The following is a 26,662-nucleotide window of genomic DNA, read 5'->3' on the forward strand; positions in this document are numbered from 1 at the left end:
CAGAGACTTGTTGTCAGCATTGAGAGCCCAGATATTGTGCGGCGAGAAGGGACTTACAGTGACATTTCCTGGCGGACAGGTTCTGGAATGCTCCCAGCCTGTGACACCTAGGGGTCAGTGGTTGATGGCACCACTCACCACAATACCTGAAACGGCACGGATCTACTGGGCTAGATTGAATCCTGAGACTCCACTTGGGGGAGGTGTCTACTCCACTTACCTCCTGTGGAAACCGTGGATCCACGCATTGGCACCGTACCACTCCCCAGTGGACCCATTGCATTGCACTCTATATTACGATAGGGATTCGGATGAAGTATATAGAGATGCGTTTGAAGAAATCGAGGGAGTTGATTGGACACTACAGTCACCATGCATCTTTGTAGGCCCAGAGGGAGTGGCAGCGGATGTGCAGTTGTCGCCAGAGCAAGAACAATGGTGCAAAATGGGTGAGGAAGGTCTGCCCCATGTAACACTGGCTGTGTCGCCAGGCCATGAGCCCAGCCAATTGGGGCCCATGGTGAAACGATTAACACAACAACATGACTGGAAGATGACTGAGATTCCAGATGTGTGGCATTCAGCCGCAACCAAAAGTTACAGGATAATGGCAAAAATGGTAGATGAGTCAGACCTTGAATTGGTCTTCCTGGACTGCCATCATGGGCGGGAACAGACGGACCATGAGTCTGCACAGGCGATGCTGGATCAAATGCCACAGACCTTGTGGTCACAGGGTCCATTTGATGTTGGTTTTTGTCATACGGTTCAACCGATCCAATTGGAAGTTGATTGCTCCATTCAGGTCCGCCGTTCTCAATATCGATGGCCGAAGGAAGCAGACAAAGGTATGGAGGACACAGTGGCAGGATTGTGGGATGCGGGGGTGTTGGAAACGTCGGCATCCTCTTGGAACACACCTCTGAGGCCGGTCCAGAAGGCTGATGGGGTGACATGAAGGATGGCCCACGATTTGCGGCCAGCGAATGACATAACTATAACTCCAGTTTTGCCAGTTCCTGACCCCCATCGCATCCTGTCCTCCCTGGATCCTCAGAAACAGTGGTATACGGTATTTGGCGAATCCATATTTCTGTTTACCACTGGCTGAGTCAATACGACACGTGTTTGCATTTTCTTACAAAGGGGTGAAATTGCAGTACAAACGACTCCCACAGGGCTTCAAGAATTCGCTGGGAATCTTTAATCAGGTCTTGAAGGACTTGTTATTTTCATGTAAACTACCCCAAGGCTTAGTGCTCCTGCAGTATGTGGACGATCTCCTCATTGCGGCCGAAACATCCAACCAGTGTGTGGAAGCCACACGAGCAGTGCTGTTGAAGCTTGCTGACCTGGGCTTTAAAGTGTCAAGGGAGAAGTTACAGTGCTGTCGTAAGTCTGTGGTTTTTCTGGGGCGTCTCATCACACCAGCCCGTTTGGCTATGTCCCCTAATCACCGCAGCTCCATCTTGCGACACCCACGTCCAGAGACAGTGCAAGACATGCTATCTTTCTTGGGATTGTGTGGCTACAGCCGAGCCTACATCCCATGTTTTGTGGATAAAACAGCAGGCTTGCGGGCCCTGGTCAAACAACAAGGGGTCCGAAATTTGAAGCCCACATTGCAGTGGACCCCTGAGGATGATCATTGTTTGTGCAACTAATTCAGGAATTGGCATTAGCAACAGCTTTGGCTACCCAAGATTACACTAAGGTGTTTCATTTAGATGTAGCTATTAGTAAGAAAACAGTGAATGCGGCATTGTAACAAAGACATGGAACAAACAGGGCAGTTTTATTGTATTGTAGTGTGCCATTAGACGGAATTGAACAGAAACAAGAAGACTGCGTTAGGTACGCGGCGGGCCTGGCAAAGGTCCTACAGAAAACGGCACATGTGGTCATGGGGTATCCCGTCCAGGTGTTAACAGACCATGCAGTGTCAGCTTTTGTCGCATCGGCGGCATTTACGTTGACACCCCTAAGACAAACACGGATAATGAAGACATTGACGGCACCAAATGTTACGTATGTGCATGATGGTGTGAACATGGCTAATCACCTCCTGGAAGGGGCACATGAGTGTGCTCTGAAAGTACAGAAAGATCAAAAGGTCCGTGAGGACTTGTCTGCGGAACCATTGGAAGGTGGACGGGTTATGTTCACGGATGGGTGTTGTTGGCGTGCCAGGGATGGGACACTCCACGCGGCAGCGGCAGTGGTGGAGTGGAAAGGTTCTTTCTTCCTCCCGGTGACAGCTCAGAAGTTGACAATAAAATCCTCCGCCCAGGCGGCTGAGGTGTTGGCTCTGGTGTTGGCCTTGGAACAGTGTCCAGGACAGCAATTAACTGTATATACTGATTCGGCATATGCAGCGTCGGCTGCCCTGATTGACCTAAAGGGGTGGCTGCACAATGGCTGGCTAACAGCGAAAGGCAAAGAAATTGCTCACAGAACTTTGATGGAGCGATTGTATGAAGCAAATAAGGGTCCCCACGAATTGGCGATTGTAAAGGTCCCGGGACACTCAAAGGCCAACACCATGGTGGCAAAAGGTAATGAGATGGCGGATGCTCTCGCGAAAGAAGTGGCTGGGTACACCCCTCAGAACGAGATGATGTTAGCAACCACGGCTGTGGTCTGGGATGGCGAACCCCCGGATCTTCCAGTGGCACCCGAGGTTACACTGTAGGACATTATGGACGCACAAGGTAAGTCGTCGCCGGAACAAAAATCTATGTGGATCGCATCAAAGGCGGTCAGGCGAGTTGAAAGGTTTAACAGGAATTTGAAAGAAAAATTGGCTAAGATCATGGCTCAAACAAAAATGACGTTGTTGCAAGCTTTGCCCCTAGCCCTGTTGGTCGTCCGCCAAACTGTTCACAAAATAACAGGTTTTGCGCCATTTGAACTGTTAACTGGTCGCCTAATGCCAGGGCCTGCCTCCACCTTGGTCCCGCCAGCTGACGTACCGACACCTGATTTATCACACGCTGCATACTGGAAGTACCTTCATTCACTTGTATCCAGTGTGTCTGCGCAGGTCACAGACAAGGCGGTTGCAGATTCGTCATCAGCATCACCGGAGTCGGACATCACTCCGTACGTCCACCTCCGGGTGCTTTCCCGGAAGTGGACTGAACCTCGCTGGAAAGGACTGTTTAGGGTTCTGGCTAGAACTTCACACACCATCCGATTGGAAACTAAAGGACAAAAGTGGTACCATTACTCACAGTTGCGCCCGGCCCCAGACTTTGTGCCTGCCAATGATGAGCTTAAAAGGTTGACTGCCCGGATGGGCAGGTCAAGAGAGGGAATGTGACGATGGCGAGAATTGGATCAAAGTCGGACTCGAAAGTGTCTGAACAAAGACGACGACGATGCAAATGTTTAACTTTATTGACTATTTTGCTTGCTGGCTTGTGCTTTGTGTGGACTATGTTGGTGTTTGAACATATGGTGCGGGATGACAGAAGTGATGGAGCGAAAGGAGAACGAGTGATGGTGTACCATTCCTGTAATGGAACGGTATGGTATGAAGCAGAGCAAGATGGTGGTAAGACGCTGACACAGACAACAACTACTGCTAAATCTGAAGTGTAAACAACCGACACAGGTGAACGCATGGGTGACAATTTTCAACTGGACTCAACAATGGCTTGATTTGTTAGATAAATTGGACAATTATCAACCACGGTACCAGGACTGGCCCTTTGTACGCCCACAGGAACCTAGAAGGAGAAGAGAGGTAAAGTCAGAAAATGAGTGGGAGAAAAAGGGCTACCAGCCTTGGATAATAGGCTGGGCATACAATAATTCGGTGAGAGTAACAGTGGCCCCTAATACAACTACCCAAGTAAATATACAAATAAAGGCACTGAGAGGGTTTCGGGAAGCGTGGTATACATCAGTGATGGGAGACATGTCATTAGTAACTGGAGACATGTTCCCTGGTTATTGGTGGTATATAACAGGACATGTGACAATGTGGGGGTGGGATTCCCTGGTTACCACACAGGCGGGTGATTATTGGACACCGTCAAAGAATAATATTGCTAAGTATTTCCATAATAAGATTCTCCTAAGAAAAGAAGGGGAGATATTGGAATTGACAATTGCAATGAGTAATAAGTCAATTGCGCCACCAAACCAAGAAGTGTTAGTGCTAAACACATCATGTTGGGGGTTTAAGTTGTGGGCATATTCGTCTGGAAAAGATCCATATTTTCCAATTATCATTTGTGAGAATGGGACTATGACAAAAAGGGAAGCACCAGTGTTAAATGATTATACCCGTCAAACGGGTACCACAGCCAAAACAAAGACGACAGTGGATGACTGGTTTATGAGTCACACAGGTATTTCTATGGTCATTAATAATTGGCTCCTGATGGCTGAACAGGCCGCTAACAATACTCACGAGAATTGTTTGGTATGTTTAGGTGCAAGGCCAGTTTTGAAAATCATAGCAGCAACTGCCATATCTAAAACCTGCCTCATGGGTTTCCTGTATAATAAGACTGTCCAAGGAGTGTGCAGCCAATTGGACTTGGCTTTTCCACTGACAGGAATGGAAAAGAAAAAGCCTATTTTTGACACCCATGTTGCACAACAAAATTTCACCTGCTTAAAGTTAAATGGGACTGGCCCTGGGATTGGAAATATCCAGGAGTCATGGTGTAATGAAAGTGTGTCTTTGCCAGCAGGAATCCCTCTCGCTCGTGCTGATGTTTGGCTGTGGTGTGGAGCGAAAGTGTTGTATGATAGGCTTCCCACCAATGCCTCACGTAAGTGCGCCCTAGTAACGCTGATCATGCCAATTAGTGTGACAGCATTCGATCTGACCAGAATGGATTGGGAAGGCGTTGGACAGTGGGGAAGAATCCCCTTCCTTGGGAGGAAGAAAAGGGACATGCAAGAATGGTTGAATGCAGGAGACCCCACGTACATAGATGCAATTGGAGTTCCGAGAGGGGTCCCTGATGAATACAAATTGGTGGATCAAGTGGCAGCAGGATGGGAGAGTATTTTCCTGTTTGTTACAGTAAACAAAAATGTGGACCGAATTAATTATGTCCACTATAATGTCCAACGATTGGCAAACTTCACCACCTCACACTCCAGGCAGTGCATGAGCAATTGGCTGCCACGTCTCTTATGGCATTCCAAAATGGAATGGGCTTAGACATGTTGTTAGCTGAAAGAGGAGTGTGTGGTATTTTGGGGGATCAGTGTTGTACTCTGATTCCTAACAATACATCTCCTGACAGTCGCCTTACCAAGGCATTGGAGGGTCTGCGCACGCGAAGTAACAAAATGAAGGAGCACTCAGGTGTGGACACCAGTTGGTATTCTGACTGGTTAAACGTCTTTGGTAAATATAAAAGCTTGGTTGCATCAGTACTGATTTATATCGCTGTGTTTGCTGCTATTATGGTGTTATGCGGATGTTGCTGTATTCCTTGTATCAGATCATTAACTGTTAAGACAATTGAACGCACGTTGGGGCCACTCCCTCCGGGTGGCCAGTACATGATGATCCCTCAGAAGGACCCCCAGGAGGCGGAGACAGCTGTGGCCCTCCGGGAGTCTGGGATGTAAGTATGTGAAGGTGGCCTCAGGGACCTGAGGCCATGAGGAGGGAATGAAATTTTCTACTAATTTTTAATTTTTTGCCAATTTTTAGCTTATGGTTATTGATTTTTAACTCGTGTTTAACAATAAAATAAGGTGTTCGAGTGATGACCTCAGTCGTCTGAGGTCATGAGAGGGAATAAAGGAATATAAGAGTTTGAGCTTAAAGTAGTTCATTAGATGTTGCTCCATCCTGTGTATGAAAGTGTGAGACTGTAAAGTGCTGAGCGTGTGACTGGTGGAACGAAACAAGGTATGTGGTGCAAGAATGGAATGTTTTAGAACAGACGGTGCTAACTGCAACGAGGATGAGGAGACGGGAGGACTCGGAGGCAGTTGGTGGAAAAACTACTGTCAGGAAACCACCAGGAGGAGCCAGCACGCGATTCCAACATCCGGCGGACCAAAGGAGACCAATGAGAGAGCGCCAAGAATACCTGAAGGAGACACAGAACCAATAGTGAATCAGTAGATTGTACTTTAAAATTGTTCTGGGAAACTCGGATGTAGAGTACGTCGGCTGAGGGAACAGAGACGTACAGGGTTGTAATGAGAGGGACCCGAGACCCAGGTGTGTGTTGAAGGAATAAATCCACTCGTGTGTGAAAATGCCGGCTTCCTGATACCTTTCTATTGCAGAACGAGCGCACATATTGTTGGATGAGTGGCATTTGGGTAAGGTCACAAATTGGAGTCAGATTACTAATTTAAGTTTATGATGATTTAGAAATATAAAATTCCAACACTCTGTAGCTTCACTCTTCCTCCTCCGCCCCTCTCATTAACCCACATAGATTCTGCTTTTCTTCGACTCATCTTCATTCCGCTCCTTTCCAGTGCATACCTCCATCCTCCGCCTGCACCCTGCTTTCACTGCAGATCACAATATTATCTGCGAACATCATGGTCCAAGGGGATTCCAGTCTAACCTCATCTGCCAGCCTATCCATTACCACCACAAACAGGAAGGGGCTCAGTGCGGATCCCTGATGCAGTCCCACCTCCACCTTCAATTCTTCTGTCACACCTAAGGCACACCTCACCACTGTACTGGTGCCATCATGCATTTTCTGTAGTATTTTAACATACTTCTCCGCCACACCAGACTTGCACATGACTACTGTTCCTCTCTTGGTACTCTGTCAAAGGCTTTCTCTCAATCTACAAAAACCAATGTAGCTCCTTCTGACCTTCTCTGTACTTTTCTACGACCATCCTCGAGCCAAATAATGCACCCGTGGTACTCTTTCTAGGCATGAAACCATAGTGTTGCTTGCATATAGTTACTTCTGACCTAAGTCCAGCCTCCACTACTCTTTCCCATAACTTCATTTTCTGGCACATCATCATTATTCCTCTGTAGTTTCCACAGTTCTAAACGTCGCCTTTGTTCTTAAAAATGGGAACTGGTACACTTTTCCTCCATTCTTCTGGGATCTTCTCTCTTCTTTTGAGTAAGTTGATCAAAAACTCCACAGCCACCCCTCTAAATTGCTTCCTTACCTCTACTGGTATATCATCAGGACCAACTGTCTTTCCATTTTTTTATCCGGTTCCCCCTTACTAATCATTGGCACTTACTGGTCATTCACGGTTGCCTCTTCTACTCTTCCTTGTCTCCCATTTTCTTCATTCATTTTTCTCAAAGTACTTTTTCCATCTCCTTAGCACAGTACTGGCACCAGTTAACATATTTCCATCGCGATACTTAATCAACATTAGTTGCTGCACATCCTTCCCATCTCGATCCCTCTGTCTGGCCAACAGGTAGAGATCCTTTTCTCCTTTCTCCGTATCTAACCTGGTGTACATGTCATATGCCTCGTTTAGCCTTCGCCACCTCTACCTTTTCCCTTCGACGCATCTCAATGTATTCCTGTCGCCTCTCCTCAGTCCTCTCCATGTCCCACCTCTTTTCCGCTAATCTCTTTCCTTGAAGGACTTCCTGTATTTTGGGGTTCCATCACCAAGTTTCCTTCTCCTCTTTCCTACCAGAAGACACCCCAAGTACTCTCCTGCCTGCCTCTCTGAATACCTTTGCAATAGTATTCCAGTCATCTGGGAGCTCTTCCTGTCCATCTAGAGCAGGGGTCACCAACCTTTTTGAAACCAAGAGCTACTTGTCTGGTACTGATTAATGCAAAGGGCTACCAGTTTGATACACACTCAAATAAATTGACAGAAATAGGCAATTTGCTCAATTTACCTTTAACCCTGTTATTATTAAAAATTAATTATATCTATCTTTGTGGAAACACTGATCATCTTAATGATTTCTCACAATAAATATATATACAAACAGATAAATGTCAATATGCAACACTTTAGTTTTATATTATCTCTCAGTTCACATTTTTCAAATTGAACATTTTCAAATGATCACTTCTAAGACAGTCTTGTGAAATCACATTATCCCATTTTAACTAGCTAGCCACTAACATTTTTTAACAAATCATGAATTATTTTACACCATTTATTTGTACAAATAATAACTCATGTAAAATCCAAAAGTACACTCTCAAATTTTTAAATAAATGATGTCACACTTTGAACTGGACACCAAATCTGTTATGTGTTTCTTTGTCAGTTAGTGGGAAGCCTGCCATTGCATGCTGTTAACTTTTGTGTTGTAGTCTAGTGTGTAACTTGACACTGCAACTCTGAGTGAGTCTTGCAGATGTGCATTAGTGAGGCATGTTCTGTGTTTGCTCTTGATGAAGATCATGTCCGAAAGTTTGTAAACTCTGGGTCAGTTTTACAGTAAGCAACGAATCCTGTGTGTCGGCCGATCATAGCAGGAACCCCAGCGGCCCCTTTTTTTCCCCACCAAAAACTCCTTCACTGTGTTATAAATGTCAACTCCCCTTGTAGTTGTCTTCAGGGGCAGTAGTGTCAGAAGTTCTTCTTTTGTGGAGAAATCATCAAATACCATCTGGATAAAGACCATCAGCTACGCCGCACTGCTGCTCTCCACTGACTCTGGATACACTGGATGGTGAACTATTGGCACCACGCCAGATCACGGTCCAACTGGTCGGTCAAGTTCCCAGACATTGCAGACAGTCTTCTTACCATTGTAGTTGCACCGAGTTGAACATCGGAGAGTACATAATTTCCATACCTCTCGTCTTCAAGCACAGTTTTAGCAATTATCATCATTGCTTCTTTGACAACCTGCCAGTCTGTAAATGCCCTCTTTTTCTTCATCAAGAATTGCGTAGCTCTAAACAAGGCTTCGGTTGCTTTTGGGGAGTTTTGTGAAAAAAAGACTGCTGTTTGCAAAAGGATGCCTTTAACTCATGGCCTTTTTCTGCACGCAGTGTGCTCCCCGGTGGGTAGTTAGCATGGTAGCTTGTGTGATATGTAATGAAATGTCTCTCCACATTGTGTCGCTTTGCAATTGCCACAGTTGCCCCGCAAATGGAACACACACAGGATCCTTTCACAGTGGTAAAAAAAATTCTAACTCCCATGCGTCGTGAAAATGATGTTTTCTTTCTTTTTTTCTGACATTTTTTGGGGTAACTTCTCATATTCGCTGCATCCGCTGACGTTAGCTTGTTTGTAAGAGCGCAACAAACGCTACGTTTTGGTCGTGCACACAATACTGATTTATATTAAACACAATCTATCAATCTAATTTCAAATTCTATTTGAGTTTTATCCCACTTAGAATTAAAAATGTTAAGCAAAGCGAGACCAGCTTGCTCGTAAATAAATAAAAAGTAAAAACTACAGGCAGCGCACTGGTAAGTGCTGCTCTTTGAGCTATTTTTAGAACAGGCCAGCGACTCATCTGGTCCTTACGGGCGACCTGGTACCCGTGGGCACCACATTGGTGACCCCTGATCTAGAGCCTGTCTTACCTCTTTCCGAAAGTCCACACAACATTCTTCCTTTCTCAACTTCCACCACCTGATTCTCTGTTCTACCTTTGCCTTTTTAATCTTCCTACCCACTACCAGAGTCATCTTACACACCACCATCCTATGCTGTAGAGCTACACTCTCCCCCACCACTACTTTACAGTCAGTAACCTCCTTCAGATTATATCGTCTGCACAAGATATAATCCACTTCCGTGCTTCTACCTCCACTCTTGTAGGTCAGTTTTGTTCCTGTCTATGTTCCTGTCTCTTCTGGAAATAAGTGTCCACCACTGCCAATTCCATCCTTTTTGCGCTATCCTCCACCATCTGACTCTCAAAGTTCCTCTGCTGGATGCCATATTCATCCATCACTTCTTCATCGCCCCCGTTTCCTTCGCCAAGATGTTCATTGAAATCTGCACCAACCACAACTCTCTCTCTGACTGGGATGCACAGGACTACTTTGTCTAGTTCCTTCCAGAATTTCTCTTTCAACTCGAGGTCATATCCAACCTGTGGGGCATAGCCACTAATCACATTATACACAATATCCTCAATTACAAAATTCCTCCTCATCACTCGATCTAATACTCTTTTCACCTCATATACATTCTTAGCCAGGTATTCCTTTAGAAAAACCCCTACTCCATTTCTCTTCCCATCTACTCCATGGTAAAATAATTTCAACCCTGCTTCTATACTTCAAGCCTTACTCCCTTTCCACTTGCTCTCTTGGATGCACAATACCCTCTCTCACCCTCTCTTTTAATCATCATGTCACCTAACTCCTGAGTTTTTCCTGTCATAGTCCCAACATTCAAAGTCCCTTCACACAGGTGTATGATCAGGGCATTTCTTTTCTTCTGACGACTAAGTCGCGTTCCTCCACTTTTTTGCCTTCGACTGACATTAGCAGAATTTCTACTTCCATGTTGCAGATTAACAGTATTGGGGGCGGGCGTGCTTAGCCCATGCCCCGACCTATCCGTTTTGGAGTTCGTTTGATGAATGCTCATATATGTTTGGCACAGTTTTACACCGGATGCCCTTCCATACGCAACCCTCTGCATTTATCCAGGCTTGGGACCGGCCTACAGGTCGCACAATAGTGTTCTCCAAAGGGCTGGAGATAGTCAAACAAGCAATCAAATAAACAAAGTCAACACATAGGGTACACAATTCACATACAACTTAATCTATGTTAAAGTACAAATAGAAGCAGTCAAATAAAGTCAGCACAGGAGTAACACAATTCACAAACTACCTAGTGTAAGTTAAAAGTTTAACAATCTATATTGTGTCTCCAATTAATGCATGTTTTTGGGATGTGGGAGGAAACTGGAGTGCCTGTAGAAAATCCATGCACACACGAGGAAACATGCAAACTCCACATAGGCAGGGCCAAGATTTGAAACCCGGTCCACTGAACCTTGAGGCCAATGGTCTACAGCTGCCCCACCATGCCATTAATAGGAGACTCTAAATTGCTCCTAGGTATGATTGTGAGTGCGAGAGTTGTCTGTCTCAATGTACCCTGCAATTGGCTGGCAACCAGTTCAGCGTGTACCCTGCCCTCCTGCCCAATGACAGCGGAGATTGGCTCCAGCACTCCTGAGACCCTCGGGAGGATAAGTGGCTCAGAAAGTGGATAACCCTGATTCTCTGCTCTACCTTTGTCTTCTTAGTCTTCCTACCCACTACCAGAGTCATCCTACACACCGCAATCCTCTGCTGTCGAGCTACACTTTCCCCCACCACTATTTTACAAACGGTAACCTCCTTCAGATTACACTGTCTGCACCAAATATAATCCACCTGCGTGCTTCTACCTCCACTATTGTAGGTCACTCTATGCTCCCGTCTCTTCTGGAAATAAGTGTTCACCACTGCCAATTCCATCCTTTATGTGAAGTCCACAACCATCTGCCCCTCAAAAGTCCTTTGCTGAATGCTGTACTTAGCCATCACTTCTTCATCGTCCGTTTCCTTCGCCAACATGTCCAAATGTCCAATGTCTACTGATGTTGTTATCACTTAAATCCAAGTTCTGGTCACCAGTCTGTCCGCTGTGCACTTTAAAGTCTCTGCACTGTAGGTCGGAAAGGTCCCTTAGGGATACTGACCCTTCTGGTTTCCTCTGTGATGTGCGATGTTGCTCTGCTTCACCTTGGTGCAGGTCAGTGACAGAGTTGGTGTGGGTGCATACCGCCATAACTTATAACTCAGCTCCTCACATAACTGCTTCAACTTTTCTACTGTCTGCCCTGTAGTAATTGAATGTGTATTGAGATTGCGTTGTGACTGTGTGTCTGTGTTTTTATAGTGAGTATGGGGTTGTGACTCAGGATTTAGATCCGTATGTGAACTGTGATGGGTTTTATCAGATATGCTTTCTCCTATAGGGACACCAACGGGAATATTACTTGAGACACCAGCATTAATTAGTTTACCAATGAAATATTTTTAAACCAACAATTGACTCACCCCTTCATCTTCAAGGTTAAGCAAGGTTTCACACTGTATATAAGCGAGCACATATTAAATACAACTATCCTCATCATTCAAGTTCAAGTTCCCATCAGGTGGACGGTTAACTGAAGTATCTGACAACTGATAAAGGTCACTAATCGAGAGACAAAATCGTAATTTCTTGATGCTCGACACTAACTCTCTTCATACTGTTGTCATGGTGTAGTTCTTTCCTCACCTCAGTGATTCCACAATGGCGTTGATGATGCATGTGTCAATGGGTAACTTCTGGGCTGGGTGTGTGAAGACCCCAGGATGCACGTTGCCATCCTATGGTGATGGTGTGCATCGACCCCTGGATCAGCAGAGCGGATCCCGGCCAAGTGAAGACCCTTTTTATGCCTTGACTTTCCTGGGCACCCTCTAGTTGGCTCCTGGCCTGCCGCAACACCTCGTTGTCATGTGCAAGCCTGGACCATGGCTAAGAAGGACGTGGCCTGGCCACCGCTCCGAGCAGTTCATCTATTACACCAGTCGCTGGTCACAGCTGTTTCTCATGAGAGACTGTGATTAAACAATGTATTTAAGTTGGAGTATTCTCACTGGCATTTGCCAGTTCGTTGAGTATGCTTTCTCCTATCCAGGGTTACTCTGCCACTGCAGCATTATAGTCCAATAAGGCTTTTGTTATGCTTTTTAGCATGACTCATAGTTATCGGACATTGTTTCTTGTTTTTTGGATCCTGCCTTCTTGAACTGTGTTGTCGTGCAAAATCTTAGTTTATATTAAAACCCATTGAACATGATGTCCTCGTCGTGGAGTCCTACATTTGGGTCTGCCCCCGCACTGTTGGTCCATGACAGAATGAACTGGCCAGACCAGGACCCAGCAGGGAAGACGCGACATTGGGGGCATGTCGATGGGGACGCCGCCTACCTGAGGATTAACTATCTCCTATCCGGGTGGGCTCTGTTATGGGCTCTCCTACCTTGGCTCATGCACTGCCCGTGTGCCATGAGTACGTCCCAACCACGACCCTCACCCCACTGCATATTGTTTTGGATTCAGATTTTTCGGATTATGAGGAAGACTTCAATTTATATGACTGATTCTGACTCGGTCAATGAATTTGAACTTTCCCTCCAGGTGATGAGTCTCGAGGAGTTTGTTTTGAGGTCCCACGCTTCCCGCTCCTGTGTGCCTTCACCCGGTGAGTCCAAGTCCTCTTCCTCTAATACTTTTTTTTTTTGAACCCATTTGGCCATCTATTTGGGCCCTCTGTGTGGCGGCCAGAGGAGACGCCCAAGCAGGGTGCCGCCTGGGGTCTCCCACGGCGCGGTGACCAAGACAGCCAGGTCACTGCAGATTATCGCCCACTCCGTGTTGACAACCAAGCCACAGCGGCATCCCACTTCTGCTCCAGCGATGGCCTAGTCTCAGGTGACTTCCCCTGATGCTTTGCTGGCGACTGAGCCGGCAGGTTCCAAGTCGTTGATCTGAAATTGTGGATCTTATGAACAGGATTCAGCAGTAATTGGTCTTGTCCTGAGATGGCCACAGCTGTTTGGAGCCCGTGTGACAGTGATGAGCGACCCGCAGTAGAAACCGACCTGCTACCGTGCCAAGCCCACATCACGGTGATGACAGACCCCCTGCCAAGCCACGCTCACGTCGTGGTGGCGACAGATTTCCTGGTGGACCATGCTCACGGCGCGGTAGCCACCGATCTGCTAATGAGCCAAGCCCATGTTGTGGTGGCAACTGACCAGATACCGTGCTACACCAACATTGTGGTGGTGACACACTTCCAGGTGGACCACTGCCTCACGTTCCTGTCCAGGCGGTGGTGAAGGTTCGTCGGCTTCCTAACGTTCTTGTCCAGGCGGTGGCGAAGGCTCATCGGCCGCCTCATGTTCCTATCCAGACGGCGGCGGAGCCTTGTCGGCCGCTTCACGTTCCTGTCCAGGTGGGGTGAAGTCCCGTCGGCCGTCTCACGTTCCTGTCAAGGCGGAGGTGAAGGCCTGTCAGCCGCCTCATGTTCCAGTACAGGCGGTGGCGACAGGTATGCGACCGCTGCACATTCCTGTCTCAACTCCGACCGGTCCACGGCCGCTCTACGTCCCTGTCCCGGTGGCGATGATGATCCTTCATTAGCCGCGTCACATATCAGTGCCCGGCGGCGACGACTCCTCGGCCGTCCCACGTCTCTGTCTCGACGGCAACCCGTCCACGGTCGTCTCACCTCCCTGTCTCGGCAGTGACCCGTCCACGGTCGTCTCATCCGCCTGTCTTGGCGGCGACCCCCACGGTCGTCTCACGTCCATGTCTCGGTGGCAACCCGTCCACGACCATCTCACATCCTCGTCTGGGTGGCAACCCGTCTACGGTACATCTCTGTTCCTGTCTTGGCGGCGACAGGTATACTACCGTCTCACGTTCCCGTCTCAATGGCGGCAGGTAATCAAAAGCCTCCCGTTCCTGTCTCAATGGAGATGAGAATGCGTCCACCTCACACTCCTGTCGTGATGGCAACCGGCCCGGGGTCGCCTTCCGCTCCTGTCTCGATGGCAACCGGCCCAGGGTCGCCTTCCGCTCCTGTCTCGATGGAGACCGAGCCACTACCGAGCCACTACCGACCCACGTCCACGCCTCGACGGCAATATATCCTCGGCTACTCAATGCTCACGCTCCTGTCTCGACGATGACCGGAACACAACCTCCTCAGGCCCCTGTCTTGATGGCGGCCGCCTCCCTCTCCTGCTTCGAAGGTGATCCTCGGCCGTCTGATGACCAGGCTTCATGGGCTACTAATCCCCAGCCGCCTTCCAACCTAGCCGACCCTTGGTGGCAATCGATACACGGCCGCTTCACAACCAAGCCTCGGTGACAACCGATTCCCAGCTGTCTGATGACCATGCCACAGCGGCAACCGATCCTCGGCCGCTCCCTGACCAAGTCTCAGCAGTGATCTACATTGGATTCCTCAGCCGCTCCCTCACCAAGTCTCAGCAGCGATCTATATTGGATTCCTCTGCCTTACACTGGGGAGTTACTTTTATTGTTACTATTTACAGTCATTAACTACTGCTGAGAACTCAATGTTTTACTATACTATAAACTTAAATAACACGGAACAAAAAGTCACATCAACACATCACGTCACCACACACTCTCTCAATCTATATGTACACTGTTGCTGTGAAATGTCCGCTCCTCATGTTTACATCGGCCATTCACAAATACAGTACTCAAATGCAACATTCAAGGATAACAGTTTTGGGAAGTGTTTCACCCACCTGGAAAGCAGAAGTGCTGGATGAAAAGGAGAGAGCCAGTTGTTACCCCATCCCCGGAAAGCATATTCTGGAGTAAGAAGGAATCCATTGCCCTGGACCAATCCCGATCAACTATTGGCTCCGCCCCTATCACAGTCGTTGTTAACGCAATATGATTGTGAAACCAAAACAGCAATTTGTAACCCTTAAATTTCACATTTGTGTATATCACAGTAGAAATGTGCTGAAGATGGAGGTGCCAGGCAAAAGAGCGAGAGGAAGACTGAAGAGAAGTTTGACGGTTGTTGTGAGGGAAGACATGAGGGCAGTTAGTGTTGGGGAGGAAGATGCAGGAGAAAGGCTTAGATGTCAATGTGGTGACCCCTAGCGGGACAAGCCGAAAGGAAAAGATCTCCCCTAAGGCAGCGTCGTCTCACTCTGCTTTTGCCAATTCTTCATGACTGACTTCTAGCAAAACTCTGACATTTCTCCAACCCAGCGCTGCCCTACTGTGTTGAGCTTTGCCGTACTCATCACGTAAGTATGTTCTTATCAATATATAGTGAAATGGGGAGCATAGAAAAGGTAGTCCCTAAATTTCTCACTTACTGCCCACTTTAGAGCCAGGAACTCAAGTTTTCCACTGTGCAGCAGGTGTCAGAGTTCGCAATCCAAAGACAATTACCCTCAATTTTCCACCTTGTTGTTGGTAAAGAATGGTGACAAGCCCTTCTTCTGATGCATCAGTGTAGAAGACAAATGGCTCCTCAAAGTTTTGGTGGGCAAGGACTGGAGGACTGATCAGCCTGTTCACTTGTCTTTCCAAGGTGTTTTGGAGGTTCTCCTTCAATTCAATGGGTGTTTTAGACAGAAGTTGGGGCCCCTTTGCCTGGCAATAATGGGGAGGAGTTCCAGCATGGAAAACTTGACCAGAAGCAGTTCATACAATGGCTTTGCGATTTTTTAAGTCTTGTACATTGGAACCCAAGAACCCGTTGGAGATAACCAACATTGGGGTATTTTAGTTTTCAGAGCAAGCACCCTATCGAGGTCTTGTGGGTCAACTCAAACTCCCTCAGCTCACAAAAGGCGCCCAACATACCGAAATTCATTCCGGAACATCTCGCACTTCTCTGCTCCAAGTTTCACAGCAAGATGTTGCAGTACTCCGAGAACCTTGCGAACCACTTCGACATGGTGACTGAAAGATTTAGAGTAACACAGGAGGTCATCTAAGTACGGAACTCAGCACTTCTATGTTTAGTTTGTGGTGAGCAGGTCGCCCTGTTGAAGCAGTACAACGTTAGTCGGCATTATGAGACGAAGCATGTGGAAAAATAAAGATATTCGACTGAGACTGAGCGAGCACAGATATCGAAAGCTTTCCAAGTGAAGCTTAGAGAAAAGCTAGACTATTTTACCCAGCTACACGCAGATAGAGCAACCCAGACCGGGTTTATGATATCCCACAAAATAGCTACAAACTTTAAGCCATTTTCAGAGGGGGAGTGTGTGAAAGAGTGCTTGGTGGACTCTGTAGTGCTAATATGTTCGGAGAAAAAAAGAAGCATTTGAGATAGTCCCGGTGTCCAGGCGAACGTTGACAAGGGTGGAGGGCATCAAGGAGAATCTCCAACTTCAGCTCAAAAGTGGAGTGGGAAGTTTTGACGTTTTCTCCCTGGATTTGGATGAGAGTTGTGATGTCCGTGACACAGCACAGTTATTCATGTTTCTCTGCGGGATAATGCAGGGGGTTAAGATTACAGAGGACCTGGCAGCAGTGAGATCAATGAAAGGAACAACCTCCGAGAGAGAGTTGTTCAACAAGGTAAATGCATGCATGGACATGCTTGAACTGTTTTGAATAAATAGCCATAACACTTAAAGATAAAGAAAGAAAAAAGATAATCATTATTTTTAATGTACTGTAAGCCATGTGCTTGATTCAGCATCTATTTAGAAACTATTTTACAACAGTATAGATTGAAGTAAACAGCGTATGCTAACAACAAGGTTTAACTTTCATAATGGTGAGATTTTGTTTTGTGTAAATTTAGAACGATGAAATCCCCTTGTTTAAACCAGCAAAATATCACAAATCAGTTGTATTGCATTAAAGACAATTTAATCACACAATAAAACATCAAACGAACTGACAAAATAGAGGTACAATGACAGTTACGTGTAACACGAGCTAACGAGCGAAACGACATATAGTCACCACAGTCCGGATGAATGTCCTTGTCGGCGAATGTTACTCATTCCTGTAGGCCGAGGGTCGGCAACCCAAAATGTTGAAAGAGCCATATTGGACCATTCATCCATCCATCCATCCATTATCTACTACTTTTCAGGGTCAGGTTGCGGAGGAAGTAGCTTCAGCAGGGATACCCAGACTTCCCTTTACCCAGCAATTTCTTCCAGCTCTTTCGGAGGGATCCCGAGGCGTTCCCCAGCCAGCCGAGAGACAGTCTCTCCAGCGTGTCCTGGGTCGTCCTCGGGGTCTCTTTCTGTTGGGACATGCCTGGAACACCTCACCAAGGAGGCGTCCAGGAGCCATCCGAATCAATGCCCCAGCCACCTCATCTGGCTCCTCTCAATGGAGAGTAGTAACGGCACGACATTGAGCCCCTTCTGGATGACCAAGCTTCTCACCCTATCTCTAAGGGACACCATGCAGAGGAAACTCATTTCGGGCACTTGTATCCGGGATCTTGTTCTTTCGGTCACAACACACAACTCATGCGCATAGGCGAGGGTAGGAGCGTAGATCGACTGGTAAATAGAGAGCTTCGCCTTTCGACTTAGCTCCCTCTTTACCACAATGGATCTAGACAAAGTCCGCAACACTGCAGACGCTGCACCATTCCTTCTGTCAGTCTCCCACTCCATTCTTCCCTCACTCGTGAACAAGACCCCAAGATACTTGAACTCCTTCACACGAGGAAGGATCTCATCCCCGACCTGGAGAGGGCACCCATCCCTTTTCCGACTGAGGACCATATTGGAGGAGCTGATTGTCATCCTAGCCACTTCACACTCCGTTGCGAATCGCTCCAATGAGAGCTGGAGATCACGGCTTGATGAGGCCAACATGACCATATCATCTGCAAAGAGCAGAGATGCGACGCTGAGGCCACCAAACCGGACACCCTCTACGCCTTGGCTGCATCCAGAAATTCTGTCCATAAAAGTTATGAACAAAATCGGTGACAAAGAGCAGCCTTGGCGGAGTCCAACTCTCACTGAAAATGAGTCCGACTGATTGCCGCCAATGCAGATTAAACTCTGACAGGGGTCATACAGGGACCGAATAGCTCGTATCAGGGGGTTCGGTACCCCATACTCCCGAAACCCCCCCACCACCCCCACCCCCACAGGAGTCCCCGAGGGACACGGTCGAATGCCTTCTCCATGTCCACAAAACACATGACTGTTTGGATGAACTCCCATGCATCTCGAGGATCCTGCTGAGGGTGTAGAGCTGGTCCACTGGTCACTATATACAGTGCTGACGGTGCACTGCTTCCCCCTCCTCAGACGCCAGACGGTGGACCAGAATTTCCTCGAAGCCATCCTAAAGTCGTTCTCCATGGCCTCACTGAACTCCTCCCACACCCGGGTTCTTGCCTGAGTGATCACTGAAGCTGCATTCTGCTTGGCCAGCCGGTACCTATCAGCTGCCTTTGGAGTCCCACAGGCCAGAAATGTCAGATAAGACTCCAACTTCAGCTTGACAGCATCCCTCACTGTTGGTGTCCACCAACGTGTCCGTGGGTTGCCGTCATGACAGGCACCGACCACCTTATGGCCACAGCTCCAGTTGGCGGCCTCAGCAATGTCCCCTGCCTCCTCCGGGATGTGAGGAAAGTTCTTTCGGAGGTGGGACAATACATTTGGGCCTGCCACGTCGGACTGGCATCTTCCGCCAGCATCGGAGCCAACTCACCACCAGGTGGTGATTAGTTGAAAGCTCCATCCCTCTCTTCACCTGAGTATCCAAGACGTGGTCGCAAGTCCAATGACATGACCACAAAGTCGGTCATCGAACTGCAAACTAGGATGTCCTGGTGCCAAGTGGACATGTGAACACCCTTATGCCTGAACATTGTGTTTGTTATGGACATTCCGTGATGAGTACAGAAGTCCAGTAACAGAACACCAGTCGAGTTTTGATCAGGGGGACCGTTCTTCCCAATCACGCCCTTCCAGGTCTCACTGTTCTTGCCCACATGGACATTGAAGTCCCCCAGCAGGATGATTGCATCACCAGAGGGGGCGCTCTCCAGCACTCCCCCTCAGGACTCCAAAATGGGTGGGTAATCTGCACTGCTGCTTGGTGCATAAGAACAAACAACAGTCAGGACCCATCCCCTTACCTGCAGGCGGAGGGAGGCTATCCTCTCATCCACCGGGGTAAACGGCAACATACAGGCGCCGAGCTGGGCAATAAGTATACCCACACCTGCTCAGCGTCCCTCCCTGTGGGCAACTCCAGAGTGGAAAAGAGTTCAACCCCTCTCAACAGGAGTGGTGCCAGAGCCCAAGCGGTGTGTAGAGCTGAGTCCGACTATACAGTATCTAGTTGGAACCTCTCGACCTCACGCACCAACACGGGCTTCTTCCCTTCCAAAGAGGTGACATTCCATGTCTGTAGAGCTAGTTTCTGTAGCCAGGGATCGGATCACCAAGGTCCCCGCCTTTGGCCACCGCCCAGCTCACATTGCACCTGACCCCTCTGGTCCCTCTCACAGGTGGTGAGCCCATGGGATGGGGGACCCATGTTAACCTTTCGTGCTTGGCAGAGCCCCATGGGTGCAGGCCCGGCCACCAGAGGCTTTGAGCCCCACCTCCAAGCCTGGCTCCAGAGGGGTGGGGGGGGGGGGGTGACCCGCATCCGGGCAAGAGAAACCAAGATGCAATTTTTGTAGTCATCATAGTGGTTTTGGAGTCGTACTGTCTAGTTACCTCGGACCCGTTTGCCATGGGTGACCCAACAAAGGGGCATGAAGCCCTAGACAACTCAGCTCCTAGGATCAGTGGGACACATAAACCCCTCCACCACAATAAGGTGATGGCAAAAATATGTCTGGAGCCATAACAAAATCGAAGCCTTATATCATGAAGGCAGCGGCACGGTGGATCAGCTGGAAAGTGGTGGCCTCACAGTTCTGAGGTCCGGGGTTTGATCCTGGACCCACCTGTATAGAGTTTGCATATTCTCTCCTTGCCTGCGTGGGGTTTCTCCAGACCCTCTGGTTTCCTCCCACATCCCAAAAACATGCAACATTAACAGGACACTCTAAATTGCCCCTTATTGTGATTGTGAGTGTGGCTGTTTGTCTCGATGTGCCCTGCGATTGGCTGGAAACCAGTTCAGGATGTAACCCGCCTCCTGCCTGATGACAGCTGGTGTAGAGAACGACGCACCACGTGACTGGTCTGTTGTACGATGCTGCCCCAATTTTAACTTAATTACACTATTAATGAATTAGGTTTCATTGCTTTGATGAAATTAAAGAAAAGAAATAAAGAAATGTGATTTTTGATGTCATTTTTATTTTGAGGATTTGAAAAAACAAAATGGAACGTGCACAACATGCCCCTTGACTGGGCATTTAACAGAGTGAAATAAAACGCAGCCTGCGTTTACAAAAATAAAATAGCAGCCTTTTGAAAACAGCTAATTTGTTACTGAATATATGCCAATGACAGGATTGTGTTCCTACCTGTTTAATGTGACTTCTGTTTTCAGAGATCACTTATCAGTTCATTCCATCTGTGAACGATTTTCCACGCTTTATCTCCCAGGTTGCAACAAAATTTCCAGCAGTACAACAGTTGCAATCCACTTAAATTTATTTTTGTGCCGCTTTAATTTCTCCAGCAGAAATGTAATTGCACTTTTTCTCTTTTTCCCAATTGGATACTCTGCTGTAAATGTGGCATGCTGTTAGGTTTATCACCCAACTTGCTGGAATAATTGCACAAATAACAGACAAGAAGTAATCTTTCTTCTGATCAGGAGGACGTGAGATGTCCTGTAACAAAACACCAGTCGAGTTAGAGTCTCCAAACATGTTCTGAACCAGCCTTTTGTGTATTTTTATTTTTTTTTAGGTCAAGGTCAAAAGGAGGGGTGAGCAGATGAAATGAACAAATCCACATTCTTTGATGATGATGGAGTTGTCCTTGGCCACTTCTAGGAAGATACTGTTGCATATGTGTGTAGGAGCTCATCCTGTGAACAAGACTCGCGCATGGATGATACTTTGGCTTTGTTGCAAGTCCATAATAAATATATTAACGATAATTCTAACATTTCCCTCCTGTATTTGCACAAATTCTTACATCGTCTAGCAACTTCTAACAAATACACGTACACAGAGAATAGAAAATCATCATCATCGGCACTGTCATTCTTCACCATTAAAGGATACATCTCCGCCACCTGTTTGTTTGTGGGAGATATAACAGTTAAGTTTCACAATGAGAGCACACAGACAAGGAATCCAACATCCATACAAGGTCAAAATTGCTGGAAAAACAGCAATTTATACCAAATTTGAGGACAACAGCGCTGTGCATCTTCCAAAGGCATTCATCCAGGTCTCTCACACAGAGGTGCCAATACTGAAATGAGCCGTTCAGGGTTCGAACCCCCTCGGTGGCATGACTCCGTAGCTGTGTGTTGGCTTCACTGTGCAACATTGTTCCCCGAACATAGCACAGATTTCTCCTCTCTCAGCAAACCTGTCAACAGCGACTCCGCTTTGGAATGCCATAAACGAGCAGATAACTGTTCACACACAGTTAAAAATCCTCTCTGTGTCCAGATGCCTATTTCTTGTACGTTGTAATGAATGGAGTTGATTTGGTCTATATTTTTTATGGTTGTACGCCAACAACCTGAGGACTCAAATCCTGCTGCCAAATTGATCAGCCAATCTATACTCACTTGGAACATCAGTGGTGTCAATGTATGTTAAAACGCTTGTCATTCCCATTCCACTTCTTTTTCAACCAAGGGTAAAATTGCTTGTACAGTAGATGTTAATTCATAGACAGAATGAACAGACAAACGGCAATAATCAAGTTATTGAAGCACATTAACCTGTCAATTTTTTTTCTTCTAATTTATCAAAGACTGTTACCCTTTGCATCACCATCAGATGTCTGTATGTGACAATGCCTTAAATGAATTATTAATCACAAAAATGGTTTTGCACATCAATGCTGATAAATTTAAATTTGATGTACATCATTAGAAAACAATGTTTTATTGTTTTTCCAAAAGAAGTTACTGTGTAAACCCAATTCATTATCAGGTACCGTTCCTCTCATAAATTAAATTTTCTCAGCCACTTATCCTCATAAGGGTCACGGGAGTGCTGGACCCTATCCAAGCTGTCATTGGGCAGGAGGCAGGGTACACCCTGAACTGGCCGCCAGCCAGTCACAGGGCACAGAGACAGACGACAGTTGCACTCACAATCACACATAGGGACATTCCAGTGTGCCCTAATCAATCTTGCACGCTCTTGGTACGCAGGAGAGAACTGGAGCACTCGAAGGAAGCATACACAGGCATTGGGGGAAACATGCAATTCCATACAGGAGTCCTCAGAACTGTGATGCCTTTTTTCTGCCATGAGAACCCAATTATTATTTTGAAATGCCTGTTGCAATTTGAAACCAATTATCTACATCAAATTTAGTGTTTATTTTAATTATTATATTTATTTTATTATTATTTTTTGTGTGTGTATACAGTTATCTAATTTGTTTTCTTGAACCTTGGGTGAATTCCACAAGGACCACTCGAGCAGAAAAAAATGAAATCCAACACCCAACAGAAAAAATTGACTGTTTAGTTGCCATTGTGATAGCAGAGTCACTCCCCTTGGGCTGTTTTCTTCACCGGACGGAAGGGTTGTAAATACCACTACCCCCTGTGTACCCGGACTACAGCAACCTTGGCAGTGGGAATAAGAATTGCTATAATAGAAATAGCCAATAAAACAAACTAGTATTAACAATGGTTTCAAAATAACCTTTTTACAATGAGACAAATTAACTCAAGTATTCCTCTCTGCTATTTTTAAAGCTGTTGTCATGTTTGGTGGAAGGAGTTATATCCATTTTGAAAAGGCATCTATAATGACCAAACCTTTTTTTTCTTCACTTTTAATTCAATCAACACATATGGATAGTTTTTAAACCGATATTGTGGTGTAAGGAACCGTCCTCTACCTTGGCTCAAATGACCTTGTGGATTATGTCTTGCACATGTCAAACATGTCCTACAATTTTTTTTTAAATAAAAATTGAAGCCATAAATTGTATAATGTTGATTGTATAGACTCGTATCCCTCCTGTTTGAGATATGTGACAAAATCATAGCTCAAAATGGCCGCCTATTTATAGGATAGGTTTGTTGTTTGGTCACACGTACATGTCTTGTTGTAATGTTGCACTACTTCTTTTCCTTTCGGCTTGTTCCGTTAGGGGTTGCCACAGCATGTCATCTTTTTCCATCTATGCCTCTCGTGTGTCCTCCTCTCTAACACCCACTGTCGTCATGTCCTCCCTCACAACATTCATCAACTTTTTCTTTGATCTTCCTCTCGCTCTTTTGCCTGGCAGCTCCATCCTCGGCACCCTTCTACTTGCACATATCTTCTTAATCTGTCCTTTATCTAAATTTGTCATTTATCATACATATATATATATATATATATATATATATATATATATTAAATGCAGCTTCCTTTAGTATTCTATCAGCGAAAGCATTTCCCAATGAAATCATGTCTTTGTTTGATGCATGTATATAAGTCATGCAGGGTCACCACTCAACAATGACTGAGTACCTAGGCATAGTTATTACTGTTCCACTTTAAGTAAAGTTCCCACCACCTGCAGGAGCAACGGGGAATTTTACAGAGAGCTGGCTGAGATTATTTACTGTATATACTGAATAGTTTTAATGTATTTATCTAAAACTGGGGATATCTGGGTCTGGCTCACTATATGCATCTATCCATCCACTTTCTGAGCTGCTTATCCTCTCGAGTGTCACAGGAGTGCTGGAGGCAATCTCAGCTGTCATTGGGCAGGAGGCAGGGTACACCCTAAACTGGGTGCCAGCCAATTGCAGGGTACATGGAGACAGACAACTGTCGCACTCACAATCATACCGAGGAGCAGTTTAGAGTTTCCAATTCATGGCATGGTGGGGCAGCTGTAGAGCGTTGGCCTCAAAGTCCTGAGGACCGGGTTTCAAGACCTGGCCCTGCCTATGTGGAGTTTGGATGTTTTCCTCCGGGCACTCCAGTTTCCTCCCACATCCCAAAAACAGGTATTAATTGGAGACACTATATAGATAGTAAAACTTTAACTTTAACAGACTAGGTAGTTTGTGAATTGTGTTACTCATGTGCTGACTTTGTTTATTTGAGTCCTCCTACTTGTACTTTAACATAGATTAAATTGTATGTGAATTGTGTACCCTATGTGTTGACTTTGTTTATTTGATTGCTTGTTTGACTGTCTGCAACCCTTTGGCGAACACAATATTGTGCGACCTGTAGTCCGGTCCCAAGCCCGGATGAATGCAGAGGGTTGCGCCAGGAAGGGCATCCGACGTAAAGCTGTACCAAACATTTATGAGCGTTCATCAAACGAACTCCAAAACGGATAGGTCGTGGCACGGGCGAAGCACGCCCGCCCCCAGCACTTCTGATAATGTAGGTCGGAGGCAAAAAGAGGAGGAAAGTGACTTAGTCGGCAAAAGAAGAAGAGATGCACTGATCATACAGCTACGTGTGAGGACTTTGAATGTTGCAACAATGACAGGAAAAGCTCAGGAGTTAGTGGACATGATGTTTCAGGGAGAGGTTGATATATTGTGCATCCAAGAGAGCAAGTGGAAAGGGAGTACGGCTAAAGGTTTAGGAGCAGGGTTTAAATAATTTTACCATGGAGTAGATGCAAAGAGAAATGGAGTAGGGGTTATTCTAAAGGAAAAGCAGGCTAAGAATGTATCGGAGGTGAAAAAGAGTATCAGATGGAGTGATGAGGATGACATTTGTAATTGAGGGTATTGTGTATCATGTCATTAGTGGCTATGCCCCACAGGTTGGATGTGACCTCGAGTTGAAAGAGAAATTCTGGAAGGAACTAGACAAACTAGTCCCATGCATCCAAGTCAGAGAGAGAGTTGTGATTGGTGCAGATTTCAATGAACATGTTGGCGAAGGAAACAGTGGCGATGAAGAAGTGATGGATACGGCATCCAGCAAAGGAACTTTGAGAGTCAGATGGTGGTGAACTTCGTAAAAAGGATGGAAAAGGCAGTGGTAAACACTTATTTCCAGAAGAGACAGGAACAAAACTGACCTACAAGAGAGGAGGTAGAAGCACGCAGAGGGATTATATTTTGTGCAGACGAAGTAATTTGAAGGAGGTTACTGACTAAGGTAGTGGTGGGGGAGAGTGTAGCTAAACAGCATAGGATGGTGGTGTGTAAGATGACTCTGGTAGCGGGTATTAAATTTAAGAAGGCAAAGGTAGAACAGAGAATGAGTTGGTGGAAGTTGAGAAAGGAAGAATGTAGTGTGGCCTTTTGGAAAGAGCTGAGACAGGCTCTAGATGGACAGGAAAAGTTCCCAGAAGACTGGAATAGCACTGCCAAGGTATTCAGTGAGGCAGGCAGGAGGCCTTGGGGTGTCTTCTGGTAGGAAAGAGTAGAAGGAAACTTGGTGGTGGAACCTCAAAATACAGGAAGTCATTCAAGGAAAGAGAAGTGGGACACGAAGAGGACTGAGGAGAGGTGACAGAAACACATTGAGATGCGTTGCAGGGAAAAGGTAGAGGTGGCAAAGGCTAAAAAAAGAGGCATATGAAGACATGTACACCAGATTGGATACGAAAGAAGGAGAAAAGGATCTGTACAGGTTGGCCAGACAGAGGGAAAGATGTGCAGGAAGTAAAGATGATGGGGAGTGATGGAAATATGTTGACTGATGCCAGTAGTGTGCTAAGTAGATGGAAAGAGTACTTTGAGAAGTTAATGAAGAAAATGGGAGAGAAGGAAGAGTAGAAGAGGCAAGCGTGAATGACCAGTAAGTGCCAATCATTAGAAAGGGGGAAGTTAGAAAGGCACTGAATAGGATGAAAAATGAAAAGACAGTTGGTCCTGATGACATACCAGTGGAGGTATGGAAGCAATTTGGAGAGGTGGCTGTGGAGTTTTTGATCAACTTATTCAAAAGATGAGAGAAGATCCCAGAAGAATAGAGGAAAAGTGTACCAGTTCCCATTTTTAAGAATAAAGGCGACGTTCAGAACTGTGCAAACTACAGAGGAATAATGATGATGAGCCACAAAATGAAGTTATGGGAAAGAGTAGTG

The 26,662-nt window shown here is 46.3% G+C and overlaps 1 protein-coding gene across 1 annotated transcript in view; it reads right to left on the reverse strand.

The window, feature by feature from the left end:
* Positions 1-384: 384 nt before the first annotated feature.
* tmem70 (transmembrane protein 70) overlaps positions 385-26,662 on the reverse strand; it is a 65,147-nt gene continuing 38,869 nt past the window's right edge. The window contains exons 4-5 of the mRNA XM_061839071.1: positions 5,933-6,071; positions 385-3,203 (exon numbers count right to left, since the gene is read on the reverse strand). Coding sequence (XP_061695055.1) covers positions 3,013-3,203; positions 5,933-6,071 — 330 coding nt within the window. The 3' untranslated portion in view covers positions 385-3,012. The remainder of the gene's footprint in view (positions 3,204-5,932; positions 6,072-26,662) is intronic.

This window comes from Syngnathoides biaculeatus, chromosome 13, assembly GCF_019802595.1.
Source record: "Syngnathoides biaculeatus isolate LvHL_M chromosome 13, ASM1980259v1, whole genome shotgun sequence".
Taxonomy (NCBI): Eukaryota; Metazoa; Chordata; class Actinopteri; order Syngnathiformes; family Syngnathidae; genus Syngnathoides; species Syngnathoides biaculeatus.